This window comes from Lycium barbarum, chromosome 1 (genome assembly GCF_019175385.1).
Source record: "Lycium barbarum isolate Lr01 chromosome 1, ASM1917538v2, whole genome shotgun sequence".
Taxonomy (NCBI): domain Eukaryota; kingdom Viridiplantae; phylum Streptophyta; class Magnoliopsida; order Solanales; family Solanaceae; genus Lycium; species Lycium barbarum.
In genome coordinates this window covers 167779205-167794807 of record NC_083337.1, presented here as the reverse complement: position 1 = coordinate 167794807, position 15603 = coordinate 167779205, and the positions used below count along the sequence as shown (strand labels likewise).

The window sequence follows — 15603 nt, the reverse complement described above, 5'->3', positions numbered from 1 at the left end:
ATACTCGTCGAAATTAAATAAAAGATAATATTTCAACAAGAAAAACTTGCTAGAAGTCATCAAAATTGGGTTGGAAGAGTAAATTCTTCCAATTTATGTGACATTAATATGGACCAGAGTGAGCTGCCCAAAATAAGCGCCACCGCCACGGCCTATGGCGCACCCACCTATATGCTCCAGACAATCCGTGATAAAAAAATTATCATAATTTCTTATAAGAATGTCGTAATGATAAATGATTTAAGACATTGAAAAGTAGACTCGAAGTGCTTTAACTCGATATATAGAGTAAACCATAACTTTTTATTATAGATCATGAGTTATATTATTTAAAGTTAGGCCTTATGTGCACTCATTTGAAAGGTTTAGTCCACTGCAACAATGATTTTTAAACGTGTTATTAAAAATATATTTTAAATTATTAATTATTATGAATTATAGAATTTTTTTAATGTAATTTTCAAATATCTAATTTTTATTTCAAGAACATTGAAAAATCTATATTGGAACGCAAACATAAATTTAATATCTAGCTGCCTCATAATCAACTTCAGACTTATTGAATTGAAGTGAAAATTTCAAGTTCAAGTTTATAAACTTTAACATGCGGATCTCAAGTTTGAGTTTGACAAGCTTAACTTCAAACTAAAATGTCTAAAATTGAAGTTAGGTCTGGCAATCCTCAATTGAAAACTTCCAACCCCAAAGGCCTCATTTTGCTATTTACCAATTCACTAAGAAGAGAACGAACAACAATGAATGTCTAAAGTTTGCCAATATTCCCTAAATATTAAAGGGAAATTTGCAGGATTAGCCTTCGCTAGGGGTGGTCTTTAATTTTTACCCCTTAAAATGGTGGTCTTTAAATTTTGACCTCGGGCAGAAATTCTATCTTAATAGCAGAATTCTGCCTGAAATTCTGCCTTGAGGCAAATTTTCCCTTACGATTTTTTTTTAAAATTGAGCTGGGATTTGAACCCATAACCTCGGGGTATTAAGAGAAGAGCAAAACGTAAAGGCCACCAATTTGAAGGGTAAAAATTAAAGACCACCCCAGATGAAGGCCAATCCTCGCAAAAAAAAAAAAAGGAATATTAAACACAACTCAAATACTATTATTAATAAAAAAGGGCTACTAGGTGCAAATCCTACATATAAAAACCTGCCGGTTGGGCCCATTTCTCGAATAGTGATTTGCCGAAAGCCCATGAATGATAAGTTCTAGGGTTTCCTTTTATATTCCACCAGCCCTCTGTTGCCTTGTTATTGTGCCGCATCTCTTCTTCGATCAATAGGTCAACAAGTAAAGAGAGTCTCCTTCCGTCCTAGCTGATTCACCATGAGAGCCAAGGTAAGCAGATAACCTCTGATTTCTTTTTCTTTTTTTTTTAAAAAAAAATACATCTAGAGTTGTAAGTCGAACAATGCAGAATAAAGCTGCTACTATTACTGATTTTTGAAAATGCGTGTGAAATTAGCATATGACAGGTATTTGTGTAGTATTTTCAACTACATGTACATATTCAATGTCGAAAATTGCATTTTTATACATACGGATCTAGAATTTTAAGTCGATCGATGCAGAATAACACTGCAACTATTACTGATATGTGGAAATGCATGCGAAATTAGCGTATGTGACTTATTTTGTGTGTGTTTTTCAATTACATACTTTTTCTTGGCGCATGGCCATTTTGCTTAGTGATTGTTAATATTGAGTGATGTGTTGATGCTAACTAGGCAGTTTTTTTCATTATTATTTGCAGTGGAAGAAGAAGCGTATGAGGAGATTGAAGAGGAAGCGCCGAAAGATGAGACAGAGATCTAAGTAGAAGAAGCTTATTTGGCCTTAGGTTATTGCAGTTTTTTGTGTTTCCTTTTCAGAACTTTGCAGTTATATTCTCTAGTGTTTTAGTGCTGATGGCACCTAATCAAATTCTGCTTCTGTGCTCTTTTGAAACTCTGTTAGCAGTTTTCTGGTTATAAATCTTATGATATTTACCCCTTTTCACTCGATTTATCTTATTTTATTTTTTCTTAATCCCTTTTTAGTTTGACTGAATCAAGTGTTGGGTATTTGCGTGCTAATTTTGTGTTAATGAATATGTTACAATGTCTACAACTTTGTGGATGAAAAGTTCAACTTCTCTACTATTGCGGCATCTCTAGTTTGGATTTCAGCTATCCAAGTAATTATCAGCTCGTCATATATACACACACACACACTAGAAGTTGGTAGTCTTAACTTATTTTTTTTGGCTTAAGCTAAGTCAAATGGGCCCAATTATTTTTTTGAGCTTATTTTAAGCACAAAATGACTTTAAACTGGCCAGTGAAACATTTAAAAAAGTTGAAAACAGCTTATAAGCAAATTATAAGCAACTTATAAGCCAATCCAAACGGGCTCTAAGTAAGTTGTCCTACAGGCAATTAAATTGCGGTTGCCATTTATTTGGCTATTTACGCTTATCTAATTGTATGCCAGCATAAAGCCCATGAAAAAATTGTATGGCAATTGCCAACTTATATCTTGGATTTTTGGGAATTTTTTATGGAAGCAATGATTGAGAGATTGTGTTTAACTCAAAAAGTAATGCACTGGTTCTGAGTCCAGCAAAATGTTGTTTGGTTCGGGAATTTGGGTTCTGATTACAAAATTAAAGTGAATCATACTTAATCCTCGCAGTCAATATTTTGAGCGATGAAAGTTCTTTTCGTGGTCACTTATTTACTGGTGTTTATGCTAAACTAACTAAATTAATCGTATACATGTGATTATTTTTATATTTTATCTCAATTTATTATTATAACACTTTAAAATAAGGGCCGTTTGTGACTTTGTGTAAATACTGGATCTAGCTATCTGTCCTGATGTGATCCATTTTGTTCATGCTTAGTCAATTTCACGCCTTATATCAAACAGTTGAACCACTTCATAAGCAAATGTCTGTAATACTCTAAAATGGTGGTTTGGTTTGTGTCTGCACTGCATCAATCAGTAATTTAGGCTCCAAAATTTCTTAGGCTGTAACAGTACATGGTGTAAGAGGTCATGAACAAAGATACTTGATTATGAACAAGTGATCAAAAGAGAAATTTGCTAAGATGTTTTCTAATTGGTATATATTATTTCTGCCATTTAGAATAAGCTAATATCAAATGGTTGTTGATTCTCAACCTTTACAGGCAATCCGGCAACTGCGTAGTTACAAAGCAGCTCGGGTAACTTACATAAATAACTTCATTTTTAACCTTCAATAACTGCGAAAAGCTTCATTTTTAACCTCGACAAGTCCAATTTCCAAAGATCTCGTCTGATATTTGAAGGGTCCTGTTAATCATTATTGTTTGTTAGCTAGAGTAGATCCTTAAACATGATCAGGTTCAACGAGTTAGAATGCTAAATCAACCGATCAAAGCTGTAGCAAATAGATCCATGTAGTTAATTCCAAAAATCCATTTTATTAAATGGTAAACAACTTTCTAATTACTCGAAGTTTAGAGGTGTGTATGCACGGCCAGGACACCAGTGTTACCGAAAAACGGAAAAAAAAAAAAAAAGTGCTACCTCATCTAGAGAAGATAAAACCAGACTGTTAACATTGCTAAAAAAGATTAAATCAATCTGACTCATTGAGGGTTTGGTGGACGTCCATTGGCAGAACAGACCCTGGATCCCCATTCAAGCAGCTCTTTGCTAGTATCATCCTTGTGAACAATAACTTCAATGAAGCATAAACAATCCTTCTTCTCTCCAGTTGCAGTTGCAATTGCTTCTGTCAGCTCCTCTTCAGTCCTTACCTGCAATCCCAGTAGTAAAATAATTTGAAAACAATGGCATTTTTATTAGAGTGCCGATGAGCATTTCTATACATTAACACTCACCTTCATGGTCCAGCAATTGCCTTCACCATTGTGAATAGCATCAACAAAAGCAGTATAGTTCCAGTTCTTGATGACATTGTATGGCCCATCGTGTATTTCAACCTCAATGGTGTAGCCACCATTATTAATCAAGAAAATGATGCTCTTTTGGTCATTACGAATCATTGTTGACACATCTTGTGCAGTAACCTGTGATCCAAAATATCACTTAACATTTAGTATTGTAGTATATTAGGTGTGTCTGGTAGGATGGAAGTCATTTTCCAGGAAAACGTTTGTTGCCTAATGAAGAAAAAATACCTGAAAACTTCCATCACCGATGCAAGAAATGACACGTTTTTTGGGTACAGATTGCGCATAGCCCAAGGTAGCACCAACTGACCAACCAATGGAGCCATATTGCATCTGGAATTGATACCTGCAACACGAACTTTTTTCGTCTAATGTCTGAAAATAAAATGGATACCACTCTGATAAGCTGTTATTAGTCACATACCCACATCCTTCTGGTAACTTAAGCTTCTGGCAATTGAACCAAGAATCCCCTGTCTCAGCAATCACAGCTGTTTCACTTGAAATCATCTTCTGTATATGCTGGAATAAAACATTGACCCGTAGAGGTTCGTTAGGCTCTGATTTCAAAGGAGTTCCTTCAGGCACAAATATCCGACGATAGTTTTCATAAGCAGTTTCGTTTTTCTTTATTTTCTTTGCTAGTTCAGAGAGGAAATCTTTCATTAGGACACAACCAAAAGCTGGTCCATTGCCAATTACAACTCTATCAGGCTGAACGATTAACGCCTTTTCTCTCTTGATCAAAAGCGAGTACCCAACAGAGCTGTAGTCATTAAATATCGGACCAGCAAATAAGTAAGCGTCAGCTGATTCAACAATTTCTGCGCAATAGGACGTGCCTACTGCACCCCAATAAGTGCCAATGAAGTGAGGGTGTTGTTCTGCCACTAGCCCTTTTGCTGATGGCATCACAGCCATGGCATAGCCAGAAGAATCAGCCAATTCAACAAAAGCATCACAAGCTTTGGCTACTCTTAGCTTTGGTCCTCCAATCATGACCGGTTTCACTGCCTTGCTTAGAAAGGCCACTGCTGCATCTACTGCAGCTTCTAAGCCCCTCTTGTTACTTAGCCTGTGTAAGTAAGTTGTAATCGTAAGTTAAAAAGAACATTTCACATGCAGCGGCGGATCCAGAATTTAGAGTCAGTAAGTTACATTCTTCATATATATGCCATTTTTTCCCCACAAAACACATATGTAGTCAAACTCACTGCATCTAGTCTTGATCCGCCACTGTAGAACAGTTCTCATGCAGCAACGACAAGTCAAAAATTTAGAGTCAGTGCGTTCTGCTCCTTATATATGTGCCCATTTCTTTTCACATACACATATAATCGAACTCACCGTGTCTAGTCTTGATCCGCCATTGTCAATAAGTTCTAATGGTAAGTTAAAGAACAATTCTCATGCAGCAGTGGCAAATTCAAAATTTAGAGTCAAGTGTGTTATGCTCTTCATAAATGTGCCAATGTTTTTTCACATATACATATATTAGAACTCACTATGTCTCCGCCATCGCTAGTAAGTTCTAATTGTAAGTTAAAGAACAATTCTTATGCAACAGTGGCTAGTCCAGAATTTGGAGTCAGTGAGTTCTGCTCTTTATACTCCGAGCTAGACACACTGCATCTAATCTAGATCTACCATTGTCATACAAGGTCTTTATGAAGCTAAGAATAGATAATCAAGTACTACTTACTTAGGTGATAGAGAAAATGGGATGGGATCCCTGGTGAAAGTTGGATGAGGGATGGCTGGCAAATTGCAACTTATGCTAATGTATACTGGCTTGCTTTCTTTTAGAGCAGTGGAAATGGCTCTATCAATTTGTTCATGTCCATCCTCCAAATTATTTACCACAGCCTAGCACAAGCAAACATAGAGACATAAAATTAGTTGGATATGTAGGAAACTTTTATCATGGTATTTGTGCTAGAAAGAAACGGAAATTTTTATGCATATTGCCTTTCTCGTACTTATTTGGCATAGTTCATAGTACAGGAGTTAAAGTACTTAATTTTCGAATGTGAATTCAGATATAGATTCTTCAAGGTTTTGGAAAGAAAATTTGCAATTTTGAAAACTACTAATCGAATATTCAATAGCTCAAACTACTAAAAAATATTTAAGAAAACTGTGGTTGAAGAAGAACCTCCTTGACTCTCCAAATAGTAAATAAAGTATCCATTTTTTTTTTCTTATGCAGATTAGTTTATCTTAATTTTTTTTTGGTACATTGTCGACTCTCAAAAAGTACTCGGTATTTGCAAACCTTCACGATTGTGACCTTCATTTGCCAAAAAGTCTTGCACATTTATTTGCCTATCTCCAGATGTAAATATTGTCTTATACGTCCAACCAAACACTATATTATTTTACGTGAGATTTTACGCTAGGATTAATTATACTACGAAATCTCTTTAAGAAAGAACAAGAACTAGGACTTAAATGTTACCTGATAACATGTAACAGTCTGAAAGCATCTAAGTTCTTGGCTAAAATCAGGCAATCCAATAGTATGATGCAAAATTCTATTAGTTCCATAGTCATTAGTATTGGGACCTCCCACAATGCAAATAACAGGAAGGTTCTCACTATAAGCACCAGCAATTGCATTCAACACACTTAGCCCACCCACAGTGAACGTGACAACACACGCACCAACACCCCGAGCCCTCGCATAACCATCAGCAGCATATCCAGCATTAAGCTCATTGCAACAGCCAATATTTTTAAGCCTTGGCTCAGCAATAAGGTGATCAAGAAGTGTGAGGTTGAAATCACCAGGCACTGAGAAAACATCCTCAACGCCAATTTCAACTAGCCTTCGGGCTAAATGGCGCCCCAGGGTCGCGTCAGGGCTCGCGATAACAGAAGAAGAATGTGAATCTTGGATACAGGAAGTGGTGCCATTGGCTACTGAATTGTCCATTATTATTATTTTTGGGTACTGAGAAAATGTTACAGGGAGAAATGGTAATAGAAAATGAAAGACATGAGGAATATATACGTGTAAGAATAAAAGGAGTCGGTTTGTTAAGATTCGAAAAGGTAGGAAAAATTGATTGAAGATCAAGGCAGGGGTTTCTCGTATTGTTTTCTTGGGGAGGCGGTAAGTTTTTTTCTTTCCTTTTACTGCTTCAAAATTCATGGAACCCAACACAGGGCGAATGTCTTGGCTCAATGATCGGAGTTACGGTGTAATTGTTGTACAATTTATGTTGTATCCATTTTGGTGTAATATTTCTTCAGTCGGTCATTGCATTTAACGACATACTACAGTACTTTAGTTTGTACCTTTGTCTGTTTAATTATTCACTTTAAAATAAATAATAAAAAATTGTAAATAATCAACTTGAGATTTTAGTTCTTAGTCGTTTGGTAGGAGGGATAAGTTATCCCATGTAGATGGGATTGGGTGGGATAAGTAATCTCATACTTATCCCACCTTTTATCCCATATATAGATGGGATTGGGTGGGATAACAAAGGAGTTATCCCACCAACCAAGCATGGGATAATTCCAATCTCATGAGACTAATAATCTCATCCCATCCCATCCCTCCTACCAAACGACGTTTGCTTCGCCTGTATTGGACTGAGATGAACTTAAATGGAATGCATGGTAGTGAGAATTCAACAGCCTATTTCACCTTACAACTCTGGTTACTTTGGTAAAGTACAAAAGATCGCTATAGAATAGAGGGGACTCAAAATTCTATAACATGGATGGAATAAATATTGATTACAATTATGACATAGGTAGTAACTAGGTAGAATCTCAAGAACCACAACCGCGAAGAACGAATTGATAGAGGAGATCTCAAAAGTAAAGAGGTTCAGCTTTAAATTTAGAAATCATTCTAGAACCTCATAGTTATGTCTTAAAAATTAAATATCCCTCACCAATCTGTCGTATAGAACTCGACGGCCTCTCATACTTAACAAGGTAATGGAGTTTTCTTAACAAATCATAAATAACTACTGAGATTCATAAGACCATCACTATTCTATGAACGAAGTCACCAAGAAAATAAATCGTATAGGACCAATTACTATATGCAACCAATTAACATTTCGTGTAACTAAAAAGATAGCAACCGACAGAGAAGGTTGCATAATTCAGTAATGACAACACAAATCCTTCACTTTTTCTTTTAAATCAGAAGATGTAGCTCTGCTATCCAAAGAAAGATACTCACAAATATGTAGGTGTATACGTATGCACATTTAAAAGTAAAACCCGAAATCTAGATAACTCTTCAAATCAAAGCTCCCAAGAGACCCAATGCCGACAGCACTCTTCAAGTCACAGTTCTAAGACCAGCAAAATGTGTTCCATATATCATACATCAAGTTGTGTGTTTTCCTTTATGAGACAGCTGATGAGCAAGAGAACTTGTTTCTTTTACCGCGCCAATTTTGAAATTAAAAAAGGCACATTCATAGAAACAAAATTTAATCACATAAAAACATCAGATGCAGCAGCAAACCTAAAAGTAGCTTCAACTTCCCCAAATAAGTAATGAATTGAATTATATGAAACCATAGACACTGATAAAAGAACAGCCTCATAAAGAGGACTTGCATAAGCAACGTACAGTTGGGTATATAAATAATAATACCAAGACTTGCAGTAGACGAATACAATACCTCAAACCAGAGAACAAGACCCGACCTTAACATGAGTTTCCCCAAGACATTGAAGCACCTCAGAGATGGACAAACAAATAACAACCCCTTCCCCCCAAACTGACCCCGACCCAAAGCAACACCAAGAAGTAAACACCCCTTGCACCTGACCAGACAATACCCAAATTTGGTTGGCAAAAATGGAGGTATTACGAACCTCACCAATTACATTTGGCATACATGACATACATCTCTCAGGCTGAAGCAGTCTCATCCTTTTTCTCTGCATTATCAGAAGGCTTCTCTTCTTTGACGTCATCTTCCTTTGTTTTCTCTTCAGCTTTTTCCTCGCTCTTTTCTTCTGCCTTCTTATCTTCGACACTCAACTTCTCAAGTAGGCCAGCAGCATTAGATGCATCCTCATTTTCCTCTTTCTTCTTTTGTGATTCAGCAACCTCTTGAAACTTCTCCATGAACGTCTTGCAATCTAAGAAAAATACATTAGACTAAGACATTATTTTTGCTGAGAGAGAAAAAAAAGCAAAAAGAAACAGAGGCAGCAACATAAAAGAATCAGGGATATATTCATGGATACTATTAATCTTCCTCAGAATCACCTCTAGGACCCCTCTCATCCAGTGTTTTACATATCCCCAATCATGGGCAATTTTCTAATCCCTTAAAAGTAATTAACTCCAATGTGTGGAGTGGAACTGCAATGATGATCCAGTTGAGGTAAAAGACCTGGTAGTCAAAAGATCATGTTTTGCACCCGGTTAGAGGTTCATCCCATGCCTTATAATCCAATAATCCTATTTGCTTATGAAGCGCCAGTCCTCAAGTCCCTAAAGAGCAATCGTTCTCAAGTAGGTAACCAAGCATGCAGTATTAACCATGATCCTTTTACCAGAATCATAGGGATTCTGGAGAGAGATCCAAAATCAGTTCACTCTCAACACCAACACAGATCTCGATCAAGAGAATATGATGTAAAGGCTCTCAACAACCTCACCAAGAAAAGATCAAATGCTTTGGTCATTGGCGGTTCCGGCAGTTCAGAGGAAGGATCATAAATGGTAGACTTTTTTTACTGAGTTCCCGTAGAACTGATATTTTGCCTTCTAACAGTGCATCTGATTTCCAGTCTAATGTTTTAGATTCAAAACCAACGACATTGTTTCTGGAATTTGGAGTTTCGGAACAATGACAAGAGGGCTGAAACACAGGGGTCTACTAATACATACAGTAGTTCCAATAATTCCCCTCTCGCCTTATCCCAATGGATCCAACCTTGGCTTCAATCTTAGAACTTTATAATATTAATACTATTATAATGAGAGTTTTACCAATTCAATATAACGAGAATCAAAACACAACAAAACAATTGAACAGAAAACAAAGGTATAAGATAATATGCATGTTGCCATTTAAAAGAATAATATATGTTATTCCCTTGCAGAGAAGTCTAATTTATCCCTTTCAGTTTAAAGTCTGGTTTGCTTTTCCCACATCAGTAAAGTCGTGGATCTACTGTTTAGGAGGGCCTAAGGCATGGGAGTGATCAGATTGGTAACGAACCCCAAGTCACAAGAGAGATAATCTTTATCATAGCCACAATGTTGAGCGGTAAAATTTGTACATCTATAATTTTAAGTCAGCACTTCAGTCTAGAATTGAAAAGAATTTAGGGACTCATCAACTCCATAGTTCTGCAATCAACCTTCATAAGCATTTTACTCTTCCAAATTCTATTCATGCTTCAACCATTGTTTCAATTTTCAAAAGGAAGGGCATAGGGTGTCTTAGCTTCCTTGATCACTCCTGCTTGCTATTATATTATTTATTATATTCAAGGAATCTACGCCATTAAAGCCACAGCCAACTTCTCATGTTGAGAATGGGAACAAAGGTGGAAAAGGCGGTAAGGCACCTGGAATATGAAATAACCTCCATTAAACATCAACATCTGAAAGGTTTATGTCATTGATTCAATTGAGAATAAGTTATAAAGTTCTGAAGAGGGGCCTCTCCATCTATGCCATTGATTCAATAAACCCTTGTTTGTCCTTTTAGGAAGATTGAAATGGATTATTTAGGAGTAAAATCTCATCTCCACAAATATAAATGTATTCTAACCTTCACCCCATCCCAGGCACCAGCTATCACCCCCTTGTTTGGCCAACCAGTACCTACTCCTCTCTTACCTGGGATGATGCAAATTTTATCCTTCACCTTCATTTGATATTCTTCCACTTCTGTATTACTATTATTACTAATATTTTTTTTCAAGTACAGTTTTGTTGTTGTCCTGTCTTGGTTTATCCATTACCTAATTTATGCACGAGAGGAACAAGGGTCAAACTACTGTCAACACACAATCCCACTACAATCTTGCCTTGATCCATCACCAATCCAAACGACGATCATAGCCTCATTAGGTTTGCATCCCCCAATTACGCTCTAGTATCTGAATTGCACAACTTCACAAATGTAGTAGTTAATGGTAGGGTTACCATTATCCTTTTTGAAGAAACGAATCTTGTGTTCCTAAGAAAAGGAAGCTGTCCATTTTTCGGGGTCTCAAAGGGGCGTTGTTCGAGCTCTCTGGCTGTAAATACCTTTAAATTTCTTCCATTTGAAATTCGATGTAAACCAAAGATGGAAGATTTTGAGAGTTATCAAATGATACATAGTGTGATACAATTAAAACAAAGTATTCTTGTAAGAATAGATACCATGAATACAGGTAGCAGCACCTAAAAAAGTTTATTCCTACCCTTTACCCTTCTTTCAATGATTACACTCAAGTAGCTGAATTGAACATTCAACATTCAATCTTCTAGATTGGGGTCTATTGTAGCAGTTTCAACTAAACTAAGAGTTTATGAAAAATCAAAACGAATTAAATCAAGTACAAACACAACAGAAGTATAGGCTTTTGATGATAGCGAAAAGCTTGAGTTGGTGAAAATGAGAAATTATAAATCCCACCCGAAAGTGCAGTCATTAACTGGAACTTCCGTACTCAATTGATCAATCTACAACCACAATAGGCATCCACCAAAACATTCCATAAAGTAAATGAAATTTTTTCCAAACAAAATCTTATTTTGTAACAAATACGTACCAAGCAAGCTATCATGACTAGCAATCGAGGGGCAAAGGCAATCACAATGAAAGGAAATTCCGGATTTTGGCTAATCGAAAACTACAAACAATACGGTAAAATCTAGTAAAAAATGACAGTATAAGAGTCAGAAATTCTTACTCTCGATCGATGCAAATCTAATACAAAAGAATTCATCCTTCAATTCGCCATCAGCAAAATCTGCTGCATGCCACACACAGGACTTCTCGTTTCCAGCATGTTCCTGAACTGTCATCGTCGGAATCACTGGATCCCAACGAAACTAATTAGATCAGAGTCCACATTACAGATCGCACAACCAAATGGAACACATAATTGAATAAATTGATTTTAATCATGTAAGCAAAAGTCATATCTTGAACAATAAACAAACCTAGATGATTGGCACAGATCTTAAGAGCCTAAGATTGGCGCATAACAAGGAGAACTCTTCCAGTAACACATAATTGAATAAATCAATTTTAATAATGTAAGAAAAAGTCATAAGTTGAACAATAAACAAACCTAGATGATTGGCACAGATCTTAAGAGTCTTAGATTGGCGCATAACAAGGCGAACTTTTCCAGTTTCCTTATGCTTTAACAGCTTAACAGTACCAGCACCTCTCTCTTTCCACTGATTTCCATCTCTATCAAATCGATAAAGCTTAGCTTTCCTGTCACGATATATTTACAAGAATTAAGACAAATTGAAGCAGATCGAAAAGCAGTAAACATGATATTAGAGAAATCAATTATTCTGTGACTAATTAAATAATCTGGTAGAACGTAATACGGTAATAGAGCTACTATTAGTGAATTCAAATTAAACTATAAATTTCAGTTAAATTGTAGAAATATTTACATATATTTTCAAATTTGTAGATTGAAATTTTGATCTAGAATTATACTACTATTATTAACACAATCAACAAAACGTCCATCAAACTTGCAAGGAGCAAAGTTGAAGATCCAGAACCTGAATACTTTAAATCTCCAAGAATCAAGTTAAATTGAAGCAGATCGAAAGGCAATAAATAAGATATTAGAGAAATTAATTACACGAATTAAAATAGTTATCAACCCTAGAAATTGGAGCGAGCAGATCGAAAAGCAATAAACACGAAAATAGAGAAATCAATTCACTAATAGGAGCTCTATTTACTGTCACGATAAATTTACACTAATTAAACTATATATCAATCCTAGAAATTGGAGCAAGCAGATCGAAAAGCAATAAACAATAAATCAATTACAAATCGATAAAACTTAGCTTTCCTGTCACGACAAAAGTAAACCTAAAAACTGAAGGGAGCAGATCGAAAAGCATTACGATATTATTAGAGAAATCAATTAAATATCGATAAAGCTTAGCTTTCCTGTTACGATAAATTAACAATAATTAAGCTAAAATTGAAGCAGATCGGAAATCAACTAGTACTTACAAATCAAGGATAGCATCTTCGTTCTCTTCGCCAGTAGTTACGGCTACTTCCTCGAGCCGTACAATCGGCGCAACCTGAGCTCCGGTATCTTCGTCATCGGCTCCGGTGGCTTCTTCTTCTTCTTCTCTGTGCTCGTGCTCAGGCTCCTTGCTTGCCATTGTTAAAGGTTTAGATTGCTGTGTAGGTTTTTGTAGAGAGTGAAAGGAACAGAGACAAGTTGGAAGAAAGGTTTATATAAGAGTTTTGGAGGGGATTTGTATAGTGTGTTGGCGACAGCGCATAAAGCGTTAGGCTTACGCACCGAGCAGCCTGCAAATAATCTTTTTTTTTTCTTTTTTCTTTTTTGAGTCGGTAACCCTAATTTAGGTGCCGTTTGGCCGTATAAATAATCGGAATACAACTTCAAGTAGTTGTATTTCGAAATATCAAAAATTTAAAAAATTTATTTTTAAAAAAGAAATCACTTTTTTACAATTACATTTCACCAAAAACTACAATTTCAAAAACTATGGTCAAACACAACTCCAACTTCAAAAAATGTGAATTTGTTTTTGGTATCTATGGCCAAACGCCTACTTAGAAAAACTAAGTGGTCGTTTGGTTTGCGGATTAAAATATTTTGAATTTATGGTCCAGAGATTATAACCGCTATTTCACTTGGGAGGGGATAAAATATTTTCAAGTTTGATGGAATAAAGTGAGATCCAAGATTAAGCTTGGATAAAATCTGTACTGTGTATGATTGACGGTTAACCAAACATCGTATAAATTTTATCTCAAGCTTAATCCTGAGATCTCCCCTTATCCACGTACCAAGCGACCCCTAATAGTTTCCTTTCTTTTCCGGTTGTTCAATTTTTTCTCCTAGCAATTTGATGGACATTTTTTTGGTTGTGTTATTAGTAGTAGTAAAATTTTAGAAATGCAGAGTAAGACTGCCTATAATGCACTCTTTTGATTCGGTCCTTCCCCGAAATTCGCTCATAGCGAGAGCTTAGTATATCGGGTTGTCTTTTTTTTTGTTAATAGTAGTAGTAAAATTCTAGATGAAGTAAATTTTGTAATTTAAATTTGAAGTCAGTAATTTATTAAGTATACGCTCCTTCGTTTGTGGCTAGTATATGATTAACGCTGAGGATTAGGTGCCTTTATGGATAGACGACCAACCAAGAGCGAACTATGGCAAATCAACTATGGAATATGACACACGTAATTATTATTTACTAGTGTTTGATGTTCACAACAACTAAACCAATTTAACATTAGCAATTAATTTAAAACATAAAAGTGCGAATAATGAATGTAAGAAAAAACATATATCTTGCATCTATTAGTTTGATATAAACACTGGGTGCCAACAAATTTTTACTGCAATAAAGGAGACCCAATTTGAACACAAACGTTTTTTCTTTTTGCTTTTTTATACATAAATTAGATCCTCCAAAATGCAAATGTAAATAGTGGTATCGCCTTCGAATTACTAGAGTATATAAAATATACTCTTCATGGCAGAAGATGAACAAGGAAAGAACAAAAACAAGGATAAAGAACGAGAAATAAAGAAAATAGCTTTATTGCAAATTAGGGTTTATGTTAAAAACGTGAATTCTATATTTAAGTCATGAAAACCCTTTATAAAGGCCTAGGTCTCTTATTTTATGACTACAAATCCCTATTCTACTTTAGAAGGGAAATAGCTAAAAACAAGAAAAGTAAAATACCTATTCAACAAGGAAAAGAATAAAGAAAACAAGAATTCTATTAGAACTAGGATAAAGATCCTACAAATGATAGGAAATTAAATCCTTACTATAATATAAATCAAGAAACAAGAAACCTATTTAGAAAAGTATTCAAGAAATAAGAATTCCCATTCTTTGAAGAAATTAATCTAGAAACTTGAGCTTCTTGGACTTTCTTGTTCTTGAATTTCAATCTTGTGGTTTTCTTGAATTTCTTAATCTTCTTCATCTTGATGAAAATATATATATATATATATATATATATATATATATATATATATATATATATATATATATATATATATAATACCATCTTCATGGCAGAAGATGAACAACTACAAAATGCATCAAATGCTGGTAATATTTCAGCAGCTCATCTTCACATTGACAACATTCCAAGAGACAGATAATAACAAGTTAAAACACCTATGCTAAATCCACTTCCTGGAAAGAGATGGATTTTGAATTGGAATGATATGAACATCAATTGAACAGTATTGATATTAGTAGAAGATTCACATAACCAACTCCAACTATATTCTGCAAAACCAGAGGGCCTTATTTCTGCAACCGTCAGCCATGATTGGCATTTGCCAAAGCATTAAACTCAATTTCCAGTTTCGGTGCTAGGGCAAAAGCTAGGAAGTTCTGTAAACGCAACAAGAAAACATTAAAGCGGTGGGACACTTTAGTGCAGA

At 35.4% G+C, this 15603-nt stretch overlaps 2 protein-coding genes and 1 long non-coding RNA gene across 4 annotated transcripts; 1 reads left to right on the top strand and 2 right to left on the bottom strand.

Annotated features, from left to right (window-relative positions):
- Positions 1-681: 681 nt before the first annotated feature.
- On the top strand, positions 682-2016 carry LOC132606349 (uncharacterized). The gene is made up of 2 exons (XR_009569699.1): positions 682-1351; positions 1767-2016. It is a non-coding gene; the product is annotated as an uncharacterized LOC132606349 (long non-coding RNA).
- A 1216-nt stretch (positions 2017-3232) lies between these two features.
- Positions 3233-7248, bottom strand: LOC132626460 (pyruvate decarboxylase 2). 2 transcript variants are annotated; one of them, XM_060341343.1, is made up of 6 exons: positions 6416-7244; positions 5660-5823; positions 4382-5032; positions 4186-4303; positions 3886-4074; positions 3235-3801 (listed from the first exon to the last, which is right to left on the bottom strand). In XM_060341343.1, the coding sequence occupies exons 1-6, from the start codon at positions 7109-7111 to the stop codon at positions 3631-3633; spliced, it is 1989 nt and encodes a 662-aa protein (XP_060197326.1). In that variant the 5' UTR covers positions 7112-7244; the 3' UTR covers positions 3235-3630. The 2 variants fall into 2 exon arrangements, with proteins under 2 accessions (XP_060197320.1, XP_060197326.1); XM_060341337.1 differs by having other exon boundaries at positions 3233-3801; positions 4186-5032; positions 6416-7248.
- A 1221-nt stretch (positions 7249-8469) lies between these two features.
- On the bottom strand, positions 8470-13407 carry LOC132606336 (ran-binding protein 1 homolog a-like). The gene is made up of 4 exons (XM_060319796.1): positions 13164-13407; positions 12244-12395; positions 11860-11985; positions 8470-9078 (listed from the first exon to the last, which is right to left on the bottom strand). Exons 1-4 carry the CDS (start codon positions 13319-13321, stop codon positions 8846-8848), a joined length of 669 nt encoding a protein of 222 aa, XP_060175779.1. The 5' UTR covers positions 13322-13407; the 3' UTR covers positions 8470-8845.
- Positions 13408-15603: the final 2196 nt, after the last annotated feature.

What these genes read in the sequence shown, in the direction of transcription:
- LOC132626460 (XM_060341337.1), bottom strand. Translation starts at nt 7,111, where the DNA reads ATGAATTTTGAAGCAGTAAAAGGAAAGAAAAAAACTTACCGCCTCCCC. An exon ending in CCATTTTCTCTATCACCTAA is followed by an intron (nt 5,033 to 5,659) that starts GTAAGTAGTACT and finishes TTACTTACACAG; the next exon opens with GCTAAGTAACAAGAGGGGCT. An exon ending in GCAATTGCTGGACCATGAAG is followed by an intron (nt 3,802 to 3,885) that starts GTGAGTGTTAAT and finishes CTGGGATTGCAG; the next exon opens with GTAAGGACTGAAGAGGAGCT.
- LOC132606336 (XM_060319796.1), bottom strand. Translation starts at nt 13,321, where the DNA reads ATGGCAAGCAAGGAGCCTGAGCACGAGCACAGAGAAGAAGAAGAAGAA. An exon ending in GAAGATGCTATCCTTGATTT is followed by an intron (nt 12,396 to 13,163) that starts GTAAGTACTAGT and finishes ATATCGTGACAG; the next exon opens with GAAAGCTAAGCTTTATCGAT. An exon ending in GATCTGTGCCAATCATCTAG is followed by an intron (nt 11,986 to 12,243) that starts GTTTGTTTATTG and finishes GTTGGGATCCAG; the next exon opens with TGATTCCGACGATGACAGTT.